The sequence below is a fragment of the Anabrus simplex genome, chromosome 2 (genome assembly GCF_040414725.1).
Source record: "Anabrus simplex isolate iqAnaSimp1 chromosome 2, ASM4041472v1, whole genome shotgun sequence".
NCBI classification, from domain to species: Eukaryota; Metazoa; Arthropoda; class Insecta; order Orthoptera; family Tettigoniidae; genus Anabrus; species Anabrus simplex.
In genome coordinates this window covers 704,460,339-704,487,760 of record NC_090266.1, presented here as the reverse complement: position 1 = coordinate 704,487,760, position 27,422 = coordinate 704,460,339, and the positions used below count along the sequence as shown (strand labels likewise).

At 40.9% G+C, this 27,422-nt stretch overlaps 1 protein-coding gene across 1 annotated transcript in view; it reads right to left on the bottom strand.

Annotated features, from left to right (window-relative positions):
- Nucleotides 1–27,422, bottom strand: part of LOC136863663 (rho guanine nucleotide exchange factor 11) — a 673,199-nt gene that overhangs the window by 370,088 nt on the left and 275,689 nt on the right. The window contains exon 2 of the mRNA XM_068226029.1: nucleotides 10,259–10,393. Coding sequence (XP_068082130.1) covers nucleotides 10,259–10,393 — 135 coding nt within the window. The remainder of the gene's footprint in view (nucleotides 1–10,258; nucleotides 10,394–27,422) is intronic.

The following is a 27,422-nucleotide window of genomic DNA, read 5'->3' as shown; positions in this document are numbered from 1 at the left end:
ACATATAATTATTGTTCAGTATATTATTTCAACGAGTTCAAACAGAACCGATGTTCATCGTTGTTTGTCCTGGTGTCAGGGTATACGGTGAGTCCTGAGAATTTTGCTCATTGTTGTGTATTTATATAAATATTTTGTGTGTACTCATGTAACGTAAAGACCCGATTGTACGTGCTAAGAATAGTGTGGATTATGTAGGGGACATCTCCTCAAATGATATGATGGAGGTGATCGACCGAAAGAAAGGAGAATTCTGATATAAATATAAGATGATATTTAATTGCAAGATTTCGATTATACACTGACTGACAGAGCAAATGCAACACCAAGAAGGAGTGGTCAGAACTTTATGCCAATTGCAGGGTAGACTGACGTCACTGAGGTATGCTCATGATGTGAAATGCGCCGCTGTGCTGCGCACGTAGCGAACGATAAATGGGATACGGCGTTGGCGAATGGCCCACTTCGTACCGTGATTTCTCAGCCGACAGTCATTGTAGAACGTGTTGTCGTGTGCCACAGGACACGTGTATAGCTAAGAATGCCAGGCCGCCGTCAACGGAGGCATTTCCAGCAGACATACGACTTTACGAGGGGTATGGTGATCGGGCTGAGAAGGGCAGGTTGGTCGCTTCGTCAAATTGCAGCCGATACCCATAGGGATGTGTCCACGGTGCAGCGCCTGTGGCGAAGATGGTTGGCGCAGGGACATGTGGCACGTGCGAGGGGTCCAGGCGCAGCCCGAGTGACGTCAGCACGCGAGGATCGGCGCATCCGCCGCCAAGCGGTGGCAGCCGCGCACGCCACGTCAACCGCCATTCTTCAGCATGTGCAAGACACCCTGGCTGTTCCAATATCGACCAGAACAATTTCCCGTCGATTGGTTGAAGGAGGCCTGCACTCCCGGCGTCCGCTCAGAAGACTACCATTGACTCCACAGCATAGACGTGCACGCCTGGCATGGTGCCGGGCTAGAGCGACTTGGATGAGGGAATGGCGGAACGTCGTGTTCTCCGATGAGTCACGCTTCTGTTCTGTCAGTGATAGTCACCGCAGACGAGTGTGGCGTCGGCGTGGAGAAAGGTCAAATCCGGCAGTAACTGTGGAGCGCCCTACCGCTAGACAACGCGGCATCATGGTTTGGGGCGCTATTGCGCATGATTCCACGTCACCTCTAGTGCGTATTCAAGGCACGTTAAATGCCCACCGCTACGTGCAGCACGTGCTGCGGCCGGTGGCACTCCCGTACCTTCAGGGGCTGCCCAATGCTCTGTTTCAGCAGGATAATGCCCGCCCACACACTGCTCGCATCTCCCAACAGGCTCTACGAGGTGTACAGATGCTTCCGTGGCCAGCGTACTCTCCGGATCTCTCACCAATCGAACACGTGTGGGATCTCATTGGACGCCGTTTGCAAACTCTGCCCCAGCCTCGTACGGACGACCAACTGTGGCAAATGGTTGACAGAAAATGGAGAACCATCCCTCAGGACACCATCCGCACTCTTATTGACTCTGTACCTCGACGTGTTTCTGCGTGCATCGCCGCTCGCGGTGGTCCCACATCCTACTGAGTCGATGCCGTGCGCATTGTGTAACCTGCATATCGGTTTGAAATAAACACGAATTATTCGTCCGTGCCGTCTCTGTTTTTTCCCCAACTTTCATCCCTTTCGAACCACTTCTTCTTGGTGTTGCATTTGCTCTGTCAGTCAGTGTACTTCATTGCCAGATGAAGTCTGTGATGAGTTGAGATCATTGAACGCCCTTCAGGCGAATCAATTTATTTTGCGTACTGTCTTTCTTTTCTGGTGTGCAGATTTCTATTATGTTAGTGTTGTTAATCCTTATGTTGCAATTCAGAAATACATTTATATTCGTGATCCCATTACATCATTCTTGTCGTTTCTACCCAGTAAATAGTTTAACCCAAAAATCCTACTTTGACATTAGATAAGACTCGATATTAAGTAAATATTTCTTCTTTCTTCGAAAGTCACTACCCCTATTGTGCTCGAGCAATGCCGAGGCTCGCCCAGAAAGTAGGAGGAGGGGAGTTCGAAGCCCATGTTGGCGGTTCTGACCACTCTTCGTTATAGCCTCATCCGTGGTTGTTCATCAGGTTACACAGGTGCACTATTGTGCTTGGGTCTCCTGGTCAAGACCGGTAAAGGTACAGTACGGCAGTGAAAGCTAGGTGGAATCAGTATATCTTATTGATAATTTGGAAACGATCGATGGTAAAATTAGGTGGGAACGGTGGCGGAAGGGCAATCGGAATAAGGACATACAGGCTAAATTACGAATGAACTTGAAGGATGAAGCGGCACGCATATGCCGGCTTCGGTGAGAGGGCGTGTGAAGAAAATGGAGAACGATGGGTTGACTATGATATTAATGTATTCGGTCATGGATGGTAATAGAATTAGAGAAAGACAAAGATGGTCCTTGTGGTACTCAGTTTGTAATGGTTTAAAGATACGAGGTATGAAACTAAACCTGGCCACAGAACTAGTTACAAACAGAGGATTGTGAAGCGATTAGTAGATTCACAGAGGCTTGCAGTCTGAACACAGAAAATCATAACAGTCTATAATGAAAATGTATGTATGATGTAGGCATTTGCTGGCAAGATGTAGTGTTTACAGTGCACTATGTCTTCTGGTATGGGCTAGAATAAAATTATTACTTTCATTGACCTGTTTCAGTCTTATCCTTGGCTTTGAAAATATGAAAGTGGCTGAGGTATGATTGACGCTAGTAATGCCATTCCTTATGCAGCCAGTCCCTGCTATGAATGGTGTGAGAATGTCGCTCGTAGGGTCGGTTGGTGCACGAATTTCAGTGGGCTTGGCAGACTGATGTGCAGTAACAACTTCTGGCTCAGTGAGGAACGCAACGGGAAACTACCTAACTCTTAATTTCCCCAGTACGCCTCTTCAGTGACACCTAGGCCATCTATGACAGCTAATGGTGAACCTGTTGAGGATCCAAACAGCCTTCGGTTTGAATACCCAACATATATTATGTACTAGCAATTACCCGCGGCTTCGCTCGCGTGGATTTCGTAATTTGATCAGAGTATTTGTTCCTCGGCAATGTACTAAGAGACTATCTGAAAATTCCTAAAGAATAAAAACTCACCCAAAAATTGAGTTTCATTTACCCCAGAAATTCTTTATAAACCATGCTTGTGGCATTACCTTTTTGGGCCTAAGACGACCATGCGATATAGAAACTGTACATGCGAGAAACAGTCTTCTCTCAAAACAAAAAATAAATACATGTTTCTATCTTTTTAAAGGAGATTCCAAATACCTATTCCCACATCTGTAACATTCAGTTTTTGAGATATACATAAGTATCCCCATACAAAGAATTCAACCCCTTGATCAGTCCTTCTACTACCCCCATCTAAGTGCATTTTCCGAAAACAAAAATACACGCTTCCTTATTTTTAAAGGAGATTTCAAATATCAATTTTCACGTTGTAACATTTTCAGTTTTTAAGGTATGAGTATCCTCATAAAAAACAAATCAACTACTTTTCACTAATTTTCACCCCCTGTTAAGTGCCTTCTCCAAAGCAAAAAAGTACAGGTTCCTGTATTTTTTAAGGACTTTCCAAATACCAAGTTTCTTGTCTCTAGCATGTTAAGTTTTTGACATATAATGTAAAATGAAATGGCGTATGGCTTTTAGTGCCGGGAGATTCCAGGACGGGTTTGGCTCGCCAGGTGCAGGTATTTAGATTTGGCTCCCGTAGGCGACCTGCGCGTCGTGATGAGGTTGAAATGATGATGAAGACAGCATATACACATACACCCAGCCCCCGTGCCAGGGAAATTAACCAATGATGGTTAAAATTCCCGACCCTGCCGGGAATCGAACCCGGGACCCCTGTGACCAAAGGCCAGCATAATCATTTAGCCATGGAGCCGGACGACATATAATGCAGATATACCGGTACTCGTTTTAAAAATTCACCCACTTTTCCAGTTCTTTTCAGCCCCTCAATTGGATTTTTCGAAAGCAAATAGAAATACGTGTTTCATTATTTTTAAAGGATATTCAAATACCAGTTTTCATACCTGTACGTCTGTAACACCTTCAGTTTTTGAGATAAATGTATACCCATAAGAAATATTCATCTTCTTCTTCCTCACTTCTTTCCACCCCTCTCCCGCCTTAAGTGGACTTTCCGAAAACAAAAAAATACGTGTTTCTCTATTTTGAAAGGAAATTCAAAATACCAACTTTCACGTCTCTAACAGCTTCATTTTCTAATATAAGGTATCCTCATAAACGTATTTAAACTCTTTATTTACCGGTACTTATTTTCAACCCCACACCCCTTACGTCTTCTGTATTTTTGAAGGATATTTCAAACACTAATTTTCACGTCTGTAACATCTTCAGTTTTTGAGATGTAATTATACTCATGAAAGTAATTCAACCCCTTTTTCACTCCCCTTCCTACCCGTTACATTGATTCCCGCTCCCCAAAAGTGCGTGTTTCTTTATTTTTAAATGAGATTTCAAATACAAATGTTCACGTCTTTAACATTTTTAGTTGAAATGAAATGGCGTATGGCTTTTAGTACCGGGATATCCCAGGACGGGTTCGGCTCGCCAGGTACAGGTCTTTTGATTTGACTCCCGTAGGCGACCTGCGGGTCGTGATGAGGATGAAATGATGATGAAGACAACACATTCACCCAGCCCCCGTGCCAGGGAAATTAACCAATGATGGTTAAAATTTCCGACCCTGCCGGGAATCGAACCCGGGACCCCTGTGACCAAGGCCAGCACGCTAATAATTTAGCCATGGAGCCGGAAAACATTTTTAATTTGCTGAGATATAAGTATTCTCACACACATAATTCAAATAATTTTTCAATGCATTCACCCCCTAAGTGGATTTTCCACAGAGAAAAGAACACGTGTTTCTTTACTTTGAAAGAAGATTCCAAATATAAATGTTCATGCCTCTAACATCTTCAGTTTTTGAGATATAAGTATCCTCATAAAAGAATTCAACTCGTTTTTCACCTCAGCCCGTTAAGTTGATTCCCCCCTCCAAAAATGCGTGTTACTTTATTTTTTAAGGTAATTCCAAATGTTCCTTTCACCCTCTCCCCCATTAGTGACTTTTCCGAAAACCAAAAAACTTGTTTCTTTGTTTATAAAGGAGCTTCCAAATGCCAGTTATCACGACTGTAACATCTTCAGTTTTGAGATATATGTATCCTCATAAAAAGGAATTAAACTCCTTTTTCACCGCCCCCGCCCCAAGTTGATCCACCCAAATGCGTGTTTCTTTATTTTTAAAGTAGATTCCAAATACTATTTTTAACGTCCGTAACATCTTTTGTTTTGAGATATAAGTATCCTCATACAAAGTATTCAACTAATTTTTCAATTAATTCACCTGCATAAGTGGATTTTCCAAACACAAAATATTACGTGTTTCTTTACTTTGAAAGAAAATTTTAAAATGCAAATTTTCTTGTCTGTAACATCTTTAGATTTTTGAGATATACGTATCCTCATGAAAAGAATTATACTCCTTTATCACTCCACCTCCGCCCGTTAAGTTGGTTTCCCACCACCCAAACAAATGCGTGATTCCTTATATTTAAAGCAGATTCCAAATACCAGTTTTCACGTTTCTAACATCTTTATATTCTTTTGGTATGTATATAGACATTCTCATACAAATAATTCAACTAATTTTTCAATCCATTCACCCCGCCCCCCCTCCCCCGTTAAGGGTGTTTCCCGAAAACCAAAGAATACGTGTTTCCTTGTTTTTAAAGGAGATTCCAAATACCAATCTTCACGTCTGCAGCATGTTAAGTTTGTGAGATATACTGTAGATACGCTAATTTTAAAAATTCACCCTCTTTTTTAGTTCCCCTTTAGTGGATTTTAGGAAAAAATATTTATGTTTCTTTACTTTTACAGGAAACTCCAAATACCAGTTTTCAAATCTGTAAAATATTACGTGTCTGAGATAATTTGCAGATAAAGTCTTTTTAAAAATTCACCCCGTTTGTCACTCCTGTTCACACCCTATTCATTGGATTATCCAAAAACACAAAAATACGTGTTTCTTTATTTGCAAAGGAGATTCCAAATTTCAATTTCCATATCTGTAACATCTTCAGTTTAAGAGATATAAGTCTCCTCATGAAAGGTGTTTAACCCATTTTCCCACATTTTTCACCCCATTTAAAGGGATTTTCCGAAAACAGAAAAATACGTGTTTCCTTATTTTTAATGAAGATTCTAAATACCAATTTTACATCTGTAAACTTTCAAAATTTAGAGATATAGATACACTCATTTTAAAAATTCAGCCCATTTTCACCCTACCATTAATTGTATTTTCCAAAAACTAAAAAATAGGTGTTTCCTTATTTTTAAAAGAGATCAAAAGTACCAATTTTCAGGTCTGTAATATCTTCACTTTCTGAGATATAAGTACCGGTATTCTGATTGAAGGCATTCAACCCGTTTTTCAAACTTTTTCACCCCTCCTATTGGGATTTTCTGAAAACAAAAAATACGTGTTTCCTTATTTTTAAAGAAGATTCTAAATACCAATTTTTAATTAAAATGTCACCCCCCTTTTCACCCCCTTAGCGAAGGAATATCCAAAAATTCTTCTCTTAGCGAGCACGTACATCTTAATATGAATGTATCCCCAAAATTTCATTTCTTTATGTCCAGTAGTTTTGGCTCGGCGATGATGTCAGTCAGGACAAATTACTTTATATATATAGATATAACCAAACCAAACCAAATCAAACCCCATGGCACTACAGCCCTTGAAGGGCCTTGGCCTACCAAGTGACCGCTGCTCAGCCCGAAGGCCTGTAGATTACGAGGTGTCGTGTGGTCAGCATGACGAATCCTCTCGGCCGTTATTCTTGGCTTTCTAGACCGGGGTCGCCATCTCATGGTCAGATAGCTCCTCAATTCTAATCACGTAGGCTGAGTGGACCTCGTACCAGCCCTCAGGTCCAGGTAAAAATCCCTGATCTGTCCGGGAATCGAACCCGGGACCTCCGGGTAAGAGGCAGGCACGCTACCCCAACACCACAGGGCCGGCTATTTTATATACATAGATGATGTGTAACGAAACTTAAGTAAGTATGACGTAACAACGTCCACTTAGAATAGGCCTATATTCCAAGGGGAGTCGAAGAAAATATAACGGAAGACACCGCAGATTCATAATATCATATTGAAACTGGTTTTTGCTCTCCTCAACAGAAGGAAATTTCACATTCATTAGTTTTTTGTCATCTGTTTTACTGAGCACCAACGCAGAGAGATCTGGTGGCAGTGATGGGATACGACAGGGCTGGGAATGATAAGGACGTGACCGTGGCTTTAATTACGGTATAATTCTAGCACCGGCCTGGTGTGTAAATGGGAAATCCTGGAATACGATCTTCAGGGCTGTCGGCAGTGGGGCTCGAATCCACTGTATCCCGAATGCAAGCTCATAGCTACGCGACACTAACTGCATAGCCAACTCGATCGATATTGATTAGTTTAACAAGGTGTCGACAGTATAATTAACGTTTACACAAGGAACGACCGAGCTCGATAGCTGCAGTCGCTTAAGTGCGGCCAGTATCCAGTAATCGGGAGATAGTGGTTCGAGCCCCACTCTCGGCAGCCCTGAAGAGGGTTTTCCGTGGTTTCCTAATTTCACACCAGAAAAATGCCGGGGCTGTACCTTAATTAAGGCCACGGCCGCTTCCTTCACTTCCTAGGCCTTTCCTATCCCATCGTCGCCATAAGACATATCTGTGTCGGTGCGACGTAAAGCAAATAGCAAAAATAAATAAATAAATAAATAAATAAATAAATAAATAAATAAATAAATAAATAAATAAATAAATAAATAAATAAATAAATAAATAAATAAATAAATAAATATATAGACACAAGAAACGCTGAGATGAGAATATCGAAATACCTGATAAACTAATAAGAAACAGATAGTGAATATTAGGAATGCGGTTCACATATTAAATCTTCTCTACTATCCATAAAGGCCTGTGTTTAAATATTTTCTTCTAGCAGCGAAGTTACCAAGAAATCGGCAGGCGTTGCTGAAGAGTTAAGTTGAACATTGCTTTCGGTTCCATGAGAAACACGGATTTGTGGATCGTAAGAAAGTATCTGGTGACTTGGGCTTCTTGTAACATCTATTTTTATTGGAAATATGTTACACAGGGCATTATGGGACTCAGCAGCAGCTCTGCCATTTAGATGGTGTGAAACTGTGCAAACACACTAAACCACTTTTGACGATGAAGTTCGAACACACCCTATCCCGAATACAAGCTTAAATATACATCCAGCTGTTGGATGGATAATGTAACCGAAGGATAATGATGATATAAAACTGGCGTTGGTTCTTATTTCCAATCATCTGTGGTCGATTTTATGCATCCAAATATTTAGCGCAACAATGTTAGCTATAAGACACCATGATAAGTATCCAGGATATTCTATACCGTCGTTGAAATAATGTGAACTGTGGATAATAAAATATACTAATACTGTAAAGTAATAAAAAATGTCAACAAATGAATTCAGGAAAAATAATATAAAATCACGACTCCCCATCACAAGCGGAAAAGTTGTATGTGTTTGTTCTTCACAAGTTCCAGAGTGAACTTAATATATTTGATCAAATCACCTCACACACACATTTGAATACCTGAGTGCAAGAACTAGATAACAACTAATACGTTCTTAGGAAAACGAGATTTATTTTAACACTACATACATAGAGTTAATTGAATTTTTAAGCTTGATGTGATAGTATAATTGAATGTGCACTACTATTTGAACTTTTAAACTGCTAGTTCATCCAGAAATAAGGAAAGTGTGGGGAAATATATGATGGAATTATCCATTTCTTGCACTCAGATGCTTTCAAGAATGTAGCAAATGGCTTAGAATAAGACAAGTAATGCTTTTCGATGTGGTAATTTTATGAATTATTACATAATTAATTTTAGAGGGTTGTTGTGTGATATCATAAACATCAAGCAAGGGTATTTATAGAATCAGTCCTTAGAACTCGTGGTATGATCCCTCTCTTATTTTCAGAACCAGAGATTCTATAGTCGCTTTTATTTTCAAGATCCGAATACCATTTCATTTGTACAATTCAATCACGCCATCCAAGGGCAATGGAGCCTGCTATAACGTGGATTCATTTAATGTTGAAGTATACTTTTATAAAACTGACACAACAGAAACAGACACATCCGTCCCTTCATAAGTATATGGATTATTTATTCTGAATGATTCATTTCCATTCCTTATGATTTTCTTAAAATTTGATGTAAGTGATACTAAAATGAAATGCCATATCCTAATGTACTTTCGCCATACCAAATTTCTTGTTAGTAGATAATATTATGTCACACCGTTCCCGATGGAACACATTCTACTTCTTGTGCTTCAGCTTCTCAGTATGTGTGAATGCACGATCGCAGGGCATAAAAGAGAGTCCACATACTGGAAAATTACGATATCATTGCTAGTTAGGCCTATCTTCTACGAAATATCCGGAGGTCACCATCATTTATGTAAAAAGTGGACCTTAAACTTTCAAATTGAACCCAGTACAATATAGGCCTAATATTATGCTGTTTACTACTGAACAAAATACAATGTGTATTCCAAAATAATATCATTAAAATACATTTATTAATAGGACCTACTTCCGAATGAAAGCCTGAATTCGCAACATTCAACAATGTTTCATTGCTCTCAAACTATTTCTTTACTCTCAGAAGCAAGAAGGCAACTGAGAGCAAGAACTAATCTTGTAGTTATTATCTAGATCTTGCACTCAAAAAGAAACCAGTTGATGCCATTTATACTGCGTAGGTGTCAATTTCGACGTTCCATTGTACTCTGTCAGATGACAGAGAAAGTGAAACTCTACTGGGTGACTTGTTGATGACGATTTATTAATTTTGTTGGGAAATCACCGACTGTGTCAACAAAGATCCTTCACAAGTTAGCATTGTACGATATGTAGTGCTTAACGGACATTTCACTTTAAATAACCTGAGTTTGAACCGTGATCTTCCGACGTGAAAGCTAATATGCTACCACTGATCCAAAAATTTAAAAATCCGTTCTATTCCGTTAACGTTTCAACACTGTAGAACGTCGAAAAGGATAAGATTTGATTAACTACAGGTTCTGCTCACCTCCGCTGACAATCTTCAGCCTGTTCTCATCGTGGATAGACGTGCTGGTTTGTTGGCAGCAAAAATGGCACGGCGGGTCTCCATCCGGGTAACGTAAGTCTGCTAAATGCTCTACTCCCAGCTCAGGTTCAAGTTCTGAAATAGGAAAGGGAATAAAAATTAATGTCTTTAATGATACGAAATTCAATAAATACAAAAATAGCACCAAGGAGATTCGTCTATTGTAGGAGTTAATTCGCACGAACAGAAACGGGCGGCGACAATCCACCCAGCGTTTCATTCGCGTAGAAATTTTGTCTTACATGCAGTCCTTGGGCACTTCGTCCAGATTAATCTCACTATTTCTTCTTAAGATAAGACTGTAAATGTTGTTATTCAGAAAACATTTTGCGAAAAGGATTACGAAGACACATTTTCAGCAATTGTTCGAAAACTGACCTATCATGGTGAGTACAATAATAATAATAATAATAATAATAATAATAATAATAATAATAATAATAATAATAATAACGTATGTGTACCCCCTTAGTCACATTTTCTGAAACGGGGTCGGGGATGAGGTGAGATGAAATTATATGGCATGTTCTTACGGCCGGATGCATTTCCTTGGTAACAAAGTTAATGGTTTCTTTATTTTAAGATTTGCTTTACGTACCACCGACACAGATAGGTTTTATGGCGACGATGGGAGAGGAAAGGGCTAGGAGTGGGAAGGAAGCGGCCGGGCCTTAATTAAGGTACAGCCCCAGCATTTGCCTGGTGTGTAAATGGGAAACCACGGAAAGCCATCTTCAGGGATGCCGACAGTGGGGTTCGAATTATCTCCCGGATGCAAACTCACAGTTTGGTACCCCTAACCGCACGGACAACTTGCCCGGTATGAATGATGGTGAATGGGATTGGGTAAAGAGGTGGAAGGAATCGGCGGTGTCCTATGATTAGGAACTCTTTTGGCATTTTCTCGGAAGTGAAAATGGAAATCCACAGGAAACCATTTTCGGGACAACTGACGGTGGGGTTCGAACCCACTCGTCTCCAAATGCAGAGCTTGGTTTCATATCCGCAATGCGTTAACACGCGTGGCCACTTCGCGTACAGAAATATTTACATGTTTATCTTTAAAATTGCATGATATTGTTACAAATTGTACCCGAGTTACGATAATTAATATTGTTCTACCCAAGTATAACTGAATAGCGCCACCGCGGGCACGTGGCAATATCGTGACTACGACAAATCGGAAGCCGCTTTTACTGACGCAGTGTGTGCTCGTGCAGTCACGTTGCTGCCTTTAGTTTTGAATGTTGTGTTACGAGATCACCGTTAAAGGGACGAAAGTCCTCTTCGCCGTAGTTTATAAACCTCCAGATATAGTGAACATGACGGAGTTGGAAGCTTGTTCATTCAACCTAGTACCAATTTACGAACATATCGTACTATTAGGAGACTTAAATATAAACTTACTGAAAGAATCAGCTCAGAAGGACAAACTACTTGATATACTATTTTCCTGTAACCTTGCGATTCTCCCATTAAAACCTACCAACCATATGCACTCGGCTGTCGCAGTGTGACTTCTCACATGCCAGGAATAAAAAAAAGTATCTCACAAAAGTTCGTCTTGCGAGTATATCAGGCAGAAAAAGGACGTTGAAGAGTGGCAACATGCCGAGCTGAGTGGCTCAGACGGTTGAGACGCTGGTCTTCTGACCCTAACTTGGCAGGTTCGATCCTGGCTCAGTCCGGTGGTATTTGAAAGTGCTCAAATACGTCAGCCTCGTGTCGGTAGATTTACTGGCACGTAAAAGAACTTCTGCGGGACAAAATTCCGGCACCTCGGCGTCTCCGAAAACCGTAAGAAGTAGTTAGTGAGGCGTAAAGCAAATAGCAAAGTATGACGCCTACAACCTACTCTGGAATGATATTCTACTACTAGACGATATTGACGCAAAAATAGACAAACTAAATTCCCTCATTATTAGTCTATTGATTAGCTGCCACCCCCGGAGGCCCGGGTTCGATTCCCGGCTCTGCCACGAAATTTGAAAAGTGGTCTGAGGGCTGGAACGGGGTCCACTCAGCCTCGGGAGGTCAACTGAGTAGAGGTGGGTTCGATTCCCACCTCAGCCATCCTGGAAGTGGTTTTCCGTGGTTTCCCACTTCTCCTCCAGGCGAATGCCGGGATGGTACCTAACATAAGGCCACGGCCGCTTCCTTCCCTCTTCCTTGCCTATCCCTTCCAATCTTCCGATCCCTCCACAAGGCCCCTGTTCAGCATAGCAGGTGAGGCCGCCTGGGCGAGGTACTGGTCATACTCCCCAGTTGTATCCCCCGACCAAGAGTCTGAAGCTCCAGGACACTGCCCTTGAGGCGGTAGAGGTGGGATCCCTCGCTAAGTCCGAGGGAAAAACCGAACCTGGAGGGTAAACAGATGATGATGATGATGATTAGTCTATACGGTCCGCCTCTATGGTGTAGTGGTTAGCGTGATTAGCTGCCACCCCCGGAGGCCCGGGTTCGATTCCCGGCTCTGCCACGAAATTTGAAAAGTGGTATGAGGGCTGGAACGGGGTCCACTCAGCCTCGGGAGGTCAACTGAGTAGAGGTGGGTTCGATTCCCACCTCAGCCATCCTGGAAGTGGTTTTCCGTGGTTTCCCACTTCTCCTCCAGGCGAATGCCGGGATGGTACCTAACATAAGGCTACGGCCGCTTCCTTCCCTCTTCCTTGCCTATCCCTTCCAATCTTCCCATCCCTCCACAAGGCCCCTGTTCAGCATAGCAGGTGAGGCCGCCTGGGCGAGGTACTGGTCATTCTCCCCAGTTGTATCCCCGACCAAGAGTCTGAAGCTCCAGGACACTGCCCTTGAGGCGGTAGAGGTGGGATCCCTCGCTGTGTCCGAGGGAAAAACCGACCCTGGAGGGTAAACAGATGATGATGATGATGATGATTAGTCTATACGACAAACACGCTCCCAAACGACAAGTGAAAGTGAGTCACCCCCCACTGCCCATAGCTAAATGACGAAATTAAGAATTTGATGGCTCGCTGTGATTCATGGTTACGACGGTACAAACGTACCCGTAACGAATCCGATTTTCAAAACTATCAGGTACTTAGGAACAGAATTAAGCAAGAAATCAGAAATTTAAGTACTTAAACTGTCTTTCAGTTAAACTGAATGCAGGGAATTCCTGGAAAGAACTACGCTCACTTGGTATTGTAAAAGGCCAATAACAGCAATGAGAACCAACTGTTTCCCCAGTCGAGCTTATTACATATTTCTCTGAAGAACGAATCGCGTTTAAACCAATCAATCAGGCAAAATTAAATACGAATCAACCATCCCTCCACTTAACCGTCCTCAATTTTCGTTCCAAGAGGTCACTAGCAACCAAATTAAAAAGTACTATACTCTATTAAATCTAAAGCAGTAGGAATAGATGACACCCCTGTGCATTTCATACATAATATAATAGGCGCTATCCTCCCGATTATCACACATATATTCAATTACTGTCTCAGAAATGGAACTTTCCCTGCACTTTGGAAACAAGCTAATGTCATCCCAGTACCCAAGATGAACGATCCTAAACTGACCTCTGACTATCGCCCAGTTTCTATTCTTCCAGCGCTTTATAAGGCTTTGGAAATACTGGTGTACGAGCAAGTATTGAAATATTTAAATGACTATTCTCTCCTTGACCCATTATAATCGGGCTGTAAGAAAGGGTACAGTACTGCCACGGCTCTCCTTGTCTGTCTGTTAGGTCATCAGCCCAGAGGCTGGTTGGATCATCAAATAGCACCACTAAAGGTTATGCGGTTATAAGGAAACCCCAAAAACCAATGACAGCACCAAAATGAGGCACACTAGGCAAGATGAGGAGTGAGGTAGTTTGCCATTACTTTCCTCACTGGGTCAGAAAGTACTATTGCAGCACGACTGACCCTATGAGCAGCACCTTTCGTAACACCCAGATGCACTAGCCGTGCTCTGAATGTCATTACTCAGCACTACTCATACCCCAGCAGCTTCCATATTGTCACAGCCATGGATGTTGACTGGGACTTCGGTGGAAGCTACACTTTACTCTAGCCTGTGCCAAGAGATGGATGCAAAAGTACTGTATCCATCAAGAACTGACAGCAGGCAGCGGCTCTCCTTAAAGTGACAGAAGACATCAGACAAGCTATGGAACAACGACAAGTTACAGTACTAACGTTACTGGATTTCAGTGGTGCATTTGATGCAATAGACTTACAGCTACTAATTAAGAAAATGGAATCTTACTTGTTTGACCTTTTAGTACTGAAGTTTTTACGCCATATTTGAAAGATCGGAGGCAGCGGGTGATAACTCGCGAAAGAAATTCAGAATGGCGTACAAGGGAAGTTGGCACGTCACAAGGTAGTATTTTAGGACCGTTGCTTTTTACATTGTATATCAATGACATTTCATCTTCTCTAAAAACGTGTAATTATCACCTATATTCTGATGATCTCCAAATATATTACCATTGTAGTTTAAGCGGATTACCACACGCAGTAAAATGCATAAATTATGACATGAAACAACTCAGTGAATATGCTCTCGCAAATAGACTTCTCATAAATCCATCAAAATCGCAAGCTATCATTGTCGGTTCCCAGAAGCTCCTACACAAGATTAACGATTCGATCATTCCTCCTCTACAAATAAATAATCGCACAATCCCGTACAGGAAAACAGTGAGAAATCTTGGGGTGACTATGACTGAAACTCTAAATTGGACAGAACATATCAAAATGTATGTTAGAAGGTGTTTGCTACTCCACACCCAATGAAATTAAATAAAGACATTATACCACTAAATATGCGGCAAAGATTAACACAGACCGTAGTTCTTCCTATCCTTGACTACTGTGATGCAATCTTGGTAGACGCTACTAAAGACAAACTAGGAAACTGCAGCGTATTATTAACTGTTGCCTTAGATTCATTTTTAACCTTAGATATGATGGTGCATAATACTCCTTACCATCAAGCACTGCACTGGTTAAAACCTGATAAGAGACGTGAATATCATATACTTGTCCTAATACACAAACTCCCGCATAGTAACTCCCCCCACCCCCCACCCCCCAGTATATTTCATCTAAACTTCACTTCCTCTCTTCCATAACCGTAACACTCGCTCGGGCTACACTCTGGCTATTCCTGTTCACCACTCTTCTGTGTATAATAAATCTTTTATTGTAACCGGTTCCAGGCTTTTGAATTTCCTGCCAGTAAGGGTCAGGGGCATTGACTCTTTCCTCAAATTTTAAATATCTTGCCGAGACTTCCTGTTGCGAGTTACCGATTGAAGTGTGTATTGGTGTGTTATTGTGTGCGTGTGATTTGTAACTGAAAAATTAAAAATGTTTCTGTTAGTTTTATATAATGTAAACGTAAGGGTACCGGGCGAGTTGGCCGTGCGCGTAGAGGCGCGCGTCTGTGAGCTTGCATCCGGGAGATATTAGGTTCGAATCCCACTATCGGCAGCCCTGAAAATGGTGTTCCGTGGTTTCCCATTTTCACACCGGGCAAATGCTGGGGCTGTACCTTAATTAAGGCCACGGCCGCTTCCTTCCAACTCCTAGGCCTTTCCTATCCCATCGTCGCCATAAGACCTATCTGTGTCGGTGCGACGTAAAGCCCCTAGCAAAAAAAAAAAACAAAAAAAAACAAACAAACAAAAAACAACGTAAGGGTAGTTGACAAGTGTGTAAATTGTAAGTGTATGCGCAAGTGTCTGTGTAAGAGTGAAAAGAGGACTGAATTAACGAGCTAATAAGCTAATAAGCTGTATATTTTGTGGGTGTGTAACTTAAGCTTAATTAGGAAATAGTATAAGTAGTATAATTAGTGCCATGCCCGTGGTGTAGGGGGTAGCGTGCCTGCCTCTTACCCGGAGGCCTCGGGTTCGATTCCCGGCCAGGTCAGGGATTTTTACCTGGACCTGAGGGCTGGTTCGAGGTCCACTCAGCCTACGTGATTAGAATTGAGGAGCTATCTGACGGTGAGATAGCGGCCCCGGTCTAGAAAGCCAAGAATAACGGCCGAGTGGGTTCATCGTGCTGACTACACGACACCTCGTAATCTGCAGGCTTTCAGGCTGAGCAGCGGTCGCTTGGTAGGCCAAGGTCCTTCAAGGGCTGTAGTGCCATGGGGTTTGGTTTTTAGTATAATTAGTAATAGGCAGCCTTAAGGGCCGTGTGCCCTAACTTCGCGACATGAAAGAAGCCATAATAAATAAATAAATAAATAAATAAAAATGCTGTGCAAATTTTCTACAGAGAAATACGCCGATATGTTTTAACTTCCAGGTCTACCAGTTTAACATATGTTATTAATAAGAAACACGTACTTTTAAAGTTAAAATTGTAAAAATATCTCTACGAAGCAATTAAATGTCTTTACGAAGCAGTTAAGGTAGTAAAAACACGAGGCAAGTAAAGAAAGGATTATTTGTAAAGAGTTAAGTGTATTTTATTTTGCCCCTCCAACGAAGGAAACCCAAGAAAATTGTGTGTGTATTACAAACAACTTTCAAATTATTGTAAATCTGTAAATATCGAAAATAAGACACAGGTTCTTAAGACATTTTTTCCTCAAAACCTCTTCAGAAGTCATTTCCGTGAGTGGCGTTATCTTCTCATCAAACACATTGTATACTATGGAGCATATTTATGTACAGTAGCATGATATCTGAAGAATGAAACAAATGCTCATCCGTACTCAGTAACAGGGCATAGATTCTACTAGCAGTGACCGAACTTTACTGAGAGATGCAGTTAAACACCACCTTCCAATAGTTAGAACGTATCTTGTGTTATCATCGAAGTTCATAATTTTCACATTCCGTATTGATGACAATATAATTATTGTAGATAAATGAGGTAATTAACCTAAACAATACAATATATAAAATTGGTACCGGTACTTCAATTTATTTTAACCATGGTACTTGTTTCGGCCTATTGATATTAGGCCATCTTCAGCCATACGGTCTTAAAACACTTAAAAAACGAATTGGCCATGCATATAACAAAACAGATAGCATACTACTTGAAAATAGTTCTGATCTAGTATTCAATATACACTAAAATAAGTCACTGTCTTGAGAATGTAACACAACACTTGAAAATTATTATGATCTATGATTATCAGCTAAGATCTAATTTAACATCAATCTATTCTATCTTAATTTTTCACCAATTGCTTTTAATTTTATACAAGTGTCCAACAAATTATTTATAGATCTTCAAGACAGTGATTTATATTTATTGAAGTATATCAAGACATCATACGTACTTTCAAGTGTTCTGTTACATATCTATTTTTGTTATATGCATGCCCAATTAGGTTTTTAAGTGTTTTAAGACTTTATGACTGATGATGGCCTAATATCAATTGGCCTAAACTAGTACAATGATTAAAATAAATTGAAGTACTAATTATATATTGTATTGATTAGGTGCATTACCTCATTTATCATTTTTAAGTAATACGACTGCATTGTTAACACTGAGATATAAATTTGTGAAAGGCGTTTGGAACTCTTTGGACAATACAATATCTGCACGAAAAAGGGCATTTTCTTAGCTTACAATGTTAAGTTGAAAACATGGATACTTCTTATGTTAGCCTTCCTTCTGAAAACATTAAACCGGTCGTCCGAGTGTACGGCTGAGTGAAAAGTGTCTTGACCTTCGTCTTCGGAGCTACGGATTCGATTCCCGGCTAAGTCGTGGGAATTTGATCGAAAACAGTTAATTCCCTTGGCTTGGGGTCTGTGTGCTTGTGCTGTGTCCAACATCCATGCTACTCCGCCACATTGACATTCAGTTTCCCATACATAGCACATGGCCACCCATCTTCATTGGAGGTTCTGCCTTAAAGGGCTCTCTCCATCCATAACAGCCACACGTCGTTATTATTATTATTATTATTATTATTATTATTATTATTATTATTATTATTATTATTATTATTATTATTATTATTATTATTATTGTTATAACCAAACTGGTTTCTGATTCCGAGTTTCGGCGAATTTCAAAGTGCACGTATTAAGTCTGTCTAGAAAGCTCAGAGTGTTTCATTGTCAAAAGTTAAGAACAACGTACAATATATCAACTTGAAGGATATGTATTAAAATCTAAATCACACTCTTTAAACTTGTATTGATCAGTTCTTTTGTGAGTGCGCACATTCGTCATTAGTTTTTCGGGAGTCTGTTTTAAACCTGTATAATTACTCGGGAACAACACGGAAGGTAGGGAAATTTCTAATTGGCCTTTTGGCAACATATAAATGAAACAAGTTCTTGGTGCCTCCTCCACGCAGCGTATACTTAGCGCCTGGCAGAGACGGTCTTGGCAATGGTCCTTAACACGCTGGCTCGGAAAGTCTCGTTAGTGGAGATATCACCGCACAGTACACAAGATCATTGTCTTCAGTGTACTGTGAGAGGTCTTCTTTCCTTTCCGTTGTTTTTAATTAATCGTAGGGGTCATTGGTCATCAGGCCACTGTATTCGTGTTAGTAGACCACTTGTATTGTTGTTGTTGTGGTGCCTATATCGAGTAAAATCTTCAACTTACATATATTATCTTAACATTCCTTGTCAGAAGAGTGAGAACATTCTTTAAGGTAACAAATAGAGAATATTTAATTAAATATTATATACAAGTGGTCCGTGTATTCAATACAATTTATAATTTATTATATTAGTACATGTTTCGTCCCCTATGGGACATCATCAGCTATAATAAATTTAAGGTACTTGCGTAAAACCACCGTTCCCCGTGATCGAATCACTCCATTTTGGCTCTCTAGCTTTCTCTCCTCTTAAGAGGTGTTACAGTGTTCTCGGATATGAGTTGTAGATAATTTGTACCAGAAGTTTAGGCTACCTTATCATCAGCTTCACGTTACAGGAAGTACGGATAACACTTATTATTGCAAGGTCGGTGGCAGCATGTAAATGCAGTAATTATTTGGACAGGAACTGGGATATGTGCCACGGGACACGATTAAGTTAATACCCCACCGCCGTCATAGCACGTAACTTATGTGGCAGAACAGAAGGAAAGACCACACAGTATAACATCTGTCAGCACCAAGATTGCGATCTTGAATCTTCGAATGGTGCATCTTCCCTGATGATGACGATGGTTGTTTAAAGGGGCCTAAGATCTAGGCCATCGACCCCTGCATCTTCCTGTACTAACGTGAAACGTGATTGTAAAGCTCAGCTATGAAGCCGAATCCTTGAAAATATTATTGTCGTCTTCAAAACACATGGTGACGCAAGAATCAACAGATCTCCACACCACATTGAATTAAACTTAGTAACAGCGTCTGCTGGTTTCTTACGTCACAGATGCCCGGTTGAGTGCCTCAGATGGCAGAGAGCTGGCTCTCCAAGCTCAAGTATGTGGGTTCGTTCCCAGCTCAGTCTGGTGGTATATCAAAGAAGTGAAATACGACAGCCTCGTGTCAGTAGATTTACTGGCTCGTGGAAGAATTTCTTGGCTTTTATCGGAATACGATTTCCGGTTCCATGGCTAAATGGTTAGCGTACTGGCCTTTGATCATAGGGGTCCCGGGTTCGATTCCCGGCAGAGTCGGGAATTTTAACCTTAATTGCTCAATTTGGCTGGCACGGGGGCTGGTTGTATGTGCCGTCTTCATCACCATTTCATCCTCATCATGACGCGCAGGTCGCCTACGGGAGTCAAATCAAATGACCTGCATCTGACGAGCCGAACTTGTCCTCGGACACTCCCGGCACTAAAAGCCATACGTCATTTCATTTCATCGGAATACGAACAATTGTTCGTAGATATTGACCACTCCTCCCAAACAAAGTCCCTAGTCCCAGAAATAATGTTTCAGACTAATCGTTTGGTACAAAGAAAAAGAGTTAAAGATACATAATTACAATACTTTGCACTCTTACCATTATTTTCTGTCATCTAGCTGTTCAACTTCATACTAACCCAGTTAACTTTTCGGCGATATATGATCAATAACTAGCTAGGTAGAAGTAGTCTCTCTGCACAGAGCAGAATGGCTTCGACTACATTCGGGAGGTGGTGGGCTGTTCTGAGAATGGTTTTCCATCCTCCCAACTAAGGAAAATGCAGGTAAAGTTCGTTTTATAGGCCGCTCCACCTCACCCTTTTTCGCACCTGGCCTGAGAGAGAGCGGTACCCTCTATAAGGCCATCCGTACCCTGTCAGCGTACGGAATTAAAGCTTTTAGAACTATAGGCATGTAGTGTATCTGCCAGGTACCTGAAGGTTCCAGGCTTAATTCTTGGTTAGCACAAGTATTCTAATCCTGGTCTGAGGGGTGAAATGGGGGTCACTGAGTTTCGTGGAATCAACTGAACTGCCTGATTTCACAGGCAGCAGGTCGCAGGTATTACCTGCCACGGGCATTACAGCTCTGTACAGTGACGTCTTTCTTTCCGGGCCGAGGTGTTCACTCTTGGTGGTTACCTATTTTCCCACTAGCCAAATGCTGGGGTTGTACCTTAAATTAAGGTAACGGCCGATACCTTCCTAATTCTAGCCATTTCCTATACTTGCGTCACCGAAAACCTTCGATGGGTCAGTGCGGCGTTAATCCACTAGCAAAATAATTTTTTTGAAGGAAGAAAAACGTTATCTTTTTTAACATGCTCAGGGGAGTGGCTGAGGTAAGTTATATTTCGAGCCGAATATTTTCTGTGGACGGAGTACCGGTACATCTGTGGAACATAAGCACATTTTCATATTCTCACATTCTTCCCATCTCTCCCCATTCCGCTGCGTGGTTCAACATATCTGAAGCGAACGGCAACTATTCGTCTGGGAAAGAAAATGAAATGGCATATGGCTTTTAGTTCCGGGAGTGTCCGAGGACATGTTCGGCTCGCCAGGTGCAGGTATTTTGATCTGACTCCCGTAGGCGACCTGCGTGTCATGATGAGGATGAAATGATGATGAAGACGACACATACACCCAGCCCCGTGCCAGCGAAATTAACGAATGATGGTTAAAATTCCCGACCCTGCCGGGAATCGAACCCGGAACCCCTGTGACCAAAGGTCAGCACTCCAACCATTTACCCATGGAGTCGGACGTCTGGGGAACTAGTTCTGTTGATCAGTTGACTCCACAATATTGGCCGTCATCTGCTTGTTTCCTTTATTAATAACTCGTTAATTTCTTTAAGTTCAGTTAGATCCTCGTATCTACGTACGACTTGATTGTTTTAAGTACTATTTTAGACTATTCCTTCTATGTATACTACGTACCGGCACGTATTCGGTCATTCTGTTGGGCAGCAGAATGGTGGTGGTGTACATTATAATACATGCTTCGTATCCATCCACACTGCTACTTCACGATCTGATCGAAAAGTGTGAGGTAGGGTTGATTAGGAGCTTGCGTATGTATTCAAGTTATCAAGATATCAGCAAATTAGAGTTAATAAACTTTAAAGGTGTTTGTTTTAGGATCGTAACACGTGCAGTTTACTATTACAACATCACTCTATTAACCTACCCACTACAGAACATGAACACCATCTTAACTCTAACAGAATGCAAGAGTGAATGGTTTTATATTCCTAATTGATGAATGGAAGTGGAACACGGCGCTCGTTATTTTCCATACTGAATTTCAGCCCCTCCTCCAGGTTCGTTAGCTCCTGTTACATCCTTCTCTTTGGTATACTTTTCACATCTCGTGGGTGAGTTGAATATAATTCCTTATATTGTCTGTTCTATACAAAGCACAAATGCATTTAAAGCAAGCGTGTGGGAATTCCGATGTTGTTAAATCTATGTAAATATACACCGCAAAAATAGTTTTTTTTGCAAGTTGCTTTACGTCGCACCGACACAGATAGGTCTTATGGTGACGATGGGATAGGAAAGGCCTGGGAATGGGAAGGAAGCGGCCATGGCCTTAATTAAGGTACAGCCCCGGCATTTGCCTGGTGTGAAAATGGGAATCCACGGAAAACCATCTTCAGGGCTGCCGACAGTGGGGCTCGAACCCACTATCTCCCGATTACTGGATACTGGCCGCACTTAAGCGACTGCAGCTATCGAGCTCGGTATTTACCTAGTTTGCAATACAGAAGATATCACTGCTTACGGTCTGTGTTAAGCCTGGGCTGGACTATGCCATATCAGGTGAAGGTTGGTAGTAGTGTGTACAGTGCAGTACGGGTTTCAACTAATTTTTACGTTTCATGTGGAATACACTTTTCCTAGTTTTACCGAGCCAGAATTGTGGCGTTGATTAAGGGTAGACATACAGAAGCAGCGGTATAACGCATCGTAGGGGTGTCTAAAACGTGAGAAAGGTACCGTGAGAACTATGATGTGACTGGCACACCGAGAGAAGTTCGACCGACGGTGACAACGCTACGTTAAGATCGGTATAGCTGCGTGAAAGCTCAAAGGAGCCCACTTCGACAGCTCAACAATTACGAGATTACTTCCTGAGGGCATCCAGGATCCATATACTGTACATGCACAAGCTGAACACAATCGGCTTCATATTGCCCAATTACCGAGCTCGATAGCTGCAGTCGCTTAAGTGCGGCCAGTATCCAGTATTCGGGAGATAGTGCGTTCGAACCCCACTGTCGACAGCCCTGAAAATGGTTTTCCGTGGTTTCCCGTACATATTAAGGCTGTACCTTAATTAAGGCCACGGACGCTTCCTTCCCACTCCTAGACCTTTCCTATCCCATCGTCGCCGTAAGATGTATCTGTGTCGGTGCGACGTAAAGCAGCTTGCATAGTGCGAAAATAAGGTCCTTTCGACCGATTCCACGTGTTCACCTGCGAATCGTCATTGTGTTGAGAGGAGAAAATGGACCATCCAATATATTAATTGGGGGTTGGATGAAAGGTGAACTGCAATGTGTGTGCATGAAACACGAATATAATTTACGCCCGATGTACGACGACAAAGGGTGTGGGGACTATAAGGACGCGGCGGAAAGTACCAACATGTTCAAGAGGAGCATTTAGTAAGATGGCGACTACTGTGTGTGAGTCTGTGATATCCGTAGTAGATAATGGTGTAAGATGCAGTGAAAAGTCTGGCAAATGCAGGAGAGTAGTTAAAAATGGGATTCTATGTCGTAAGTGTGATGAATGGTACCATTTTCGTTGTGCAAATATTGTAAATAGGACTGATATTGAAGAAAGTGAGTGGCTGTGTCCCGAGCGTAAACAAACCGATAGTGAGACAGAACAACAAGAAAGAGAGACATACGAAACTATAATTAAGATTTTAGGAGTGCTACAAGAAGATTTATGCGCTCTGAAACATGAAAATGAAAGCTTAAAGGACAGAATAAAGAAACTGGAAGATAAAGAAGACATTGGAGAAGAAAGATCGCCGTGGACGGAAGTGACGCGTAGCCATTTTAGGCCTAATGTTAAACATATGGGAGAAACTACGTACAACTTAAAACCGGGAAAAAACTCTTTGAAGTGCCAAAATAGATTTCAATTACTTCAGCAAATTCCAGAAGAAGACATACCAAGTTTTTCAAATAATTTTAAATCCAGTGGAGGTAACCTACAGAAGAAGAAAACCAACCGAAAGTCAAGATCGCCAAAGATTCATCTCTACGCAGACAGTCAAGGGCGGGGTATGGCAGAAGGCATTAAGGATGAGCTGCAGAATCCAGAAACTGAGGTTTTAGGACTAATAAAACCAGGTGCCAAAACTGAAGACGTCCTTTCAAGTTGTGATCCTGTGTTAGAAAAGGACAATTATGTGGTAATTGTGAGTGGTACAAATGACATTGCTGCAAATGAAGGTGAGGAACTAATTATGACTCTCAGAGGTAAGCTTTCCAAACTACCTGACTCAAAAGTAATTGTAATTAATGTGCCACCTAGGTATGACCTTTTAGAGGACTCATGTGTGAACAAAGCTGTATATGATGTAAATATAAAAATCAAGAGATTATGTAAGAGTTTTAGAAATGTCTGTGTAGTAGATACTTTAGGTCTTGGCAGGCAAATGTTTACTAGGCATGGGTTACATCTGAATGGTAATGGAAAAGCAAATCTCTGTAGACAAATTGCTACAATTATCAACAGAGATTTGCAAACTAATCTGTACTTAAGAAAACCCATACCACTAAACTGGCACATACAGGGAAACTTGCCAGAAAACCCAGACCCTTAAATCAAGATCTATGTACAAGGATCTGGGTTCCAGGGACGTTCTCAACTCAAGAGTCAAACGTTACCCAGTTGCAACAGTCAAGTTTTAGGGAGGAAGGAGGTCTGAGATTGCTCTTGGTAAACTGTCAGAGTGTAGTAAATAAACAATTAAAATTCGGTACACTGATGGAATCTTATGAGACTGATGTGGTGATAGGAGTAGAATCATGGTTGAGAAAAGGGGTGGGTAATAGAGAAGTATTTCCAGAAGGGTACACAGTCTATCGTAGAGACCGAGGAGATAAAAAGGGAGGGGGGGGTGTTTATTCTGGTGAAGGAAACTTATTTTTCACATGAATGGTTTACCGATGAAAGGGATGAAATATTAGGGATAAAATTAGTTTGTCATAATATGAAGGAGGTGGGAATTATAGGATCATACATGCCTGGAAGAGAGGAAAGAGGCATGGAAATATTTGAGAAAATAATAGATTATACTCATAAAAACAATAATAATGATATGGTAATAATTGGGGGAGATCTAAACTTGCCTGAAGTTGAATGGAATGGAGCTGCAAGTGAAGCCCATGAACAGAAACTGGCAAATAAGTTAATTTGGGAGGGAGGATTTACACAAGTAGTACAAGAACCGACTCGTCTCAATAACTTACTAGATGTATTCTTGGTTAAACCATGGGAAATTGTTGATAAAACTGAGGTAATTGAAGGAATAGGTGATCATAAGGCTGTAATAATGGATGTAGGACTGGTACCAAACAGGCTTAATAAGAGGGTCACACAAGACAAGAACTTATACAGAAAAACTAAAGTTGATGAATTTGGGACTTACATTAAATCACAATTCAGTTGTTGGATAAGTGAAGGGAGTAATGTGGATATACTTTGGGCTAAATTTATAGGGATCATTTGGGAAGGAGAGAAGAGATTTGTACCTGTTAAGAAGGGTAAAATGACCTCAGACCCTGTTTATTATACAAGGGAAATAAGAAAATTAAAAAGAAAATGTAGAATAGTAAACAGGAAAATCAAAGAGGGTAGGGAGAATAGAGAAACTAGAAAACAGCTAATGAGGGAACTGAATAGAGTGAAAAAGGAAGCAAAAGAGAATTATATGAATGGCATTCTTCAAGAGGGTAATGACCACAAAGGGAAATGGAAAAAGCTGTATTCATATATTAGGAATCAAAAAGGAAAAGGAATCCAAATTCCTACAATGGTGGGAGAAGGGGGTGAACACTATTTAACAGATACTGAGAAAGCAAACCTCTTCAGTAGGGAATTCAGAGATTCAGTAGAAGATTGTCAGCACTTGCAAACCATAACAGAAGATAGAGAGGGAGAGACATAGGGAAACAAGAAGCTTCTCATTCACAAATGAAGATATTTTCAGAGAAATCCAACTGCTTCAGCAAGGAAAAGCAGCAGGAAGTTATCAAATTACTGGGGAGGTATTAAAGACGATGGGGTGGTATATAGTGCCTTATTTAAAATTTCTCTTTGACTATGTCATAAATAATAGTGTAATACCAAAGGAATGGAAGGAATCTATAATAATACCAATTTATAAAGGAAAGGGTGATAAAAGGAAACCAGAGAACTACAGACAAATCAGCCTGACCAGTATAGTTTGTAAAATACTGGAGAGTTTAATAGCAAAATACATCAGAGGGATATGTGATGATAAAAATTGGTTCATGAGGAGCCAGTATGGATTTAGAAAGAAATTTTCTTGCGAGGCACAACTGGTGGGATTTCAGCAGGACATATCAGATCAGTTGGATTCAGGAGGCCAGTTAGATTGCATAGCCATAGATCTTTCCAAAGCTTTTGATAGAGTGGAACATGGAATATTATTAAAGAAATTGGAGGGAATAGGACTGAACGTAAGGGTTATACGTTGGATAAGAACATTTCTAAATTCAAGGGTTCAGAAAGTCAAAGTAGGAAATTATATATCACAGGAAGAGAAAGTTTGGAAGGGAATTGCACAGGGTAGTATAATCGGTCCGTTACTTTTCGTAATATACGCAAATGATTTAGGGAACAATATAACATCGAAAATAAGATTGTATGCAGATGACATAATTGTTTATAGGGAAATAAATAACATTGAGGATTGCTCAGAATTACAAAGGGACCTTGAGAGTATCGAAGAATGGGTTGAAGAAAATAATATGAAGATTAATGGAGACAAATCAACTGTTACAACATTTACAAACAGGAGCTTTAAAACTGAATTTGAATATACTTTGGATGAGGTAGTTATCCCTAAAGATGGCAAGTGCAAATACTTAGGTGTGAGATTTGAAAGTAATTTGCACTGGAAGGGTCATGTTGATGACATTGTTGGGAAAGCATACAGATTGTTACATGTCATAATGAGGCTACTTAAAGGATGCAACAAAGAATTAAAAGAAAAAAGTTACTTAAGTATGGTTCGTCCATTATTGGAATATGCAAACAGTGTTTGGGATCCTCACCAAGAATACCTAATAAAAGAACTAGATGGTGTGGAGAGGAAAGCAGCAAGGTTTGTAACAGGGGATTTCAGGAGAAAGAGTAGTGTATCAGAAATGCTAAAGGAACTTGGTTGGGAACCTTTAAGTAAGAGAAGGGAGAAAACTAGACTTATAGGATTATATAGAGCCTATACAGGAGAAGAAGCATGGAGAGATATCCGTGAGAGGCTTCAGTTGGAAAAATAATTATATTGGTAGAACTGACCACAAGTACAAAATTAGAAAGAATTTTAGCAGAAGCGATTGGGGTAAATTTTCATTCATTGGGAAGGGCGTGAAGGAGTGGAACAGTTTACCAGGGGTAGTGTTTGATCCTTTTCCAAAATCTGTACAGATATTCAAGAAGAGAATAAACAACAACAGAGAAAATAAATGAAATGTTAGAGGGCATTCGACCAGT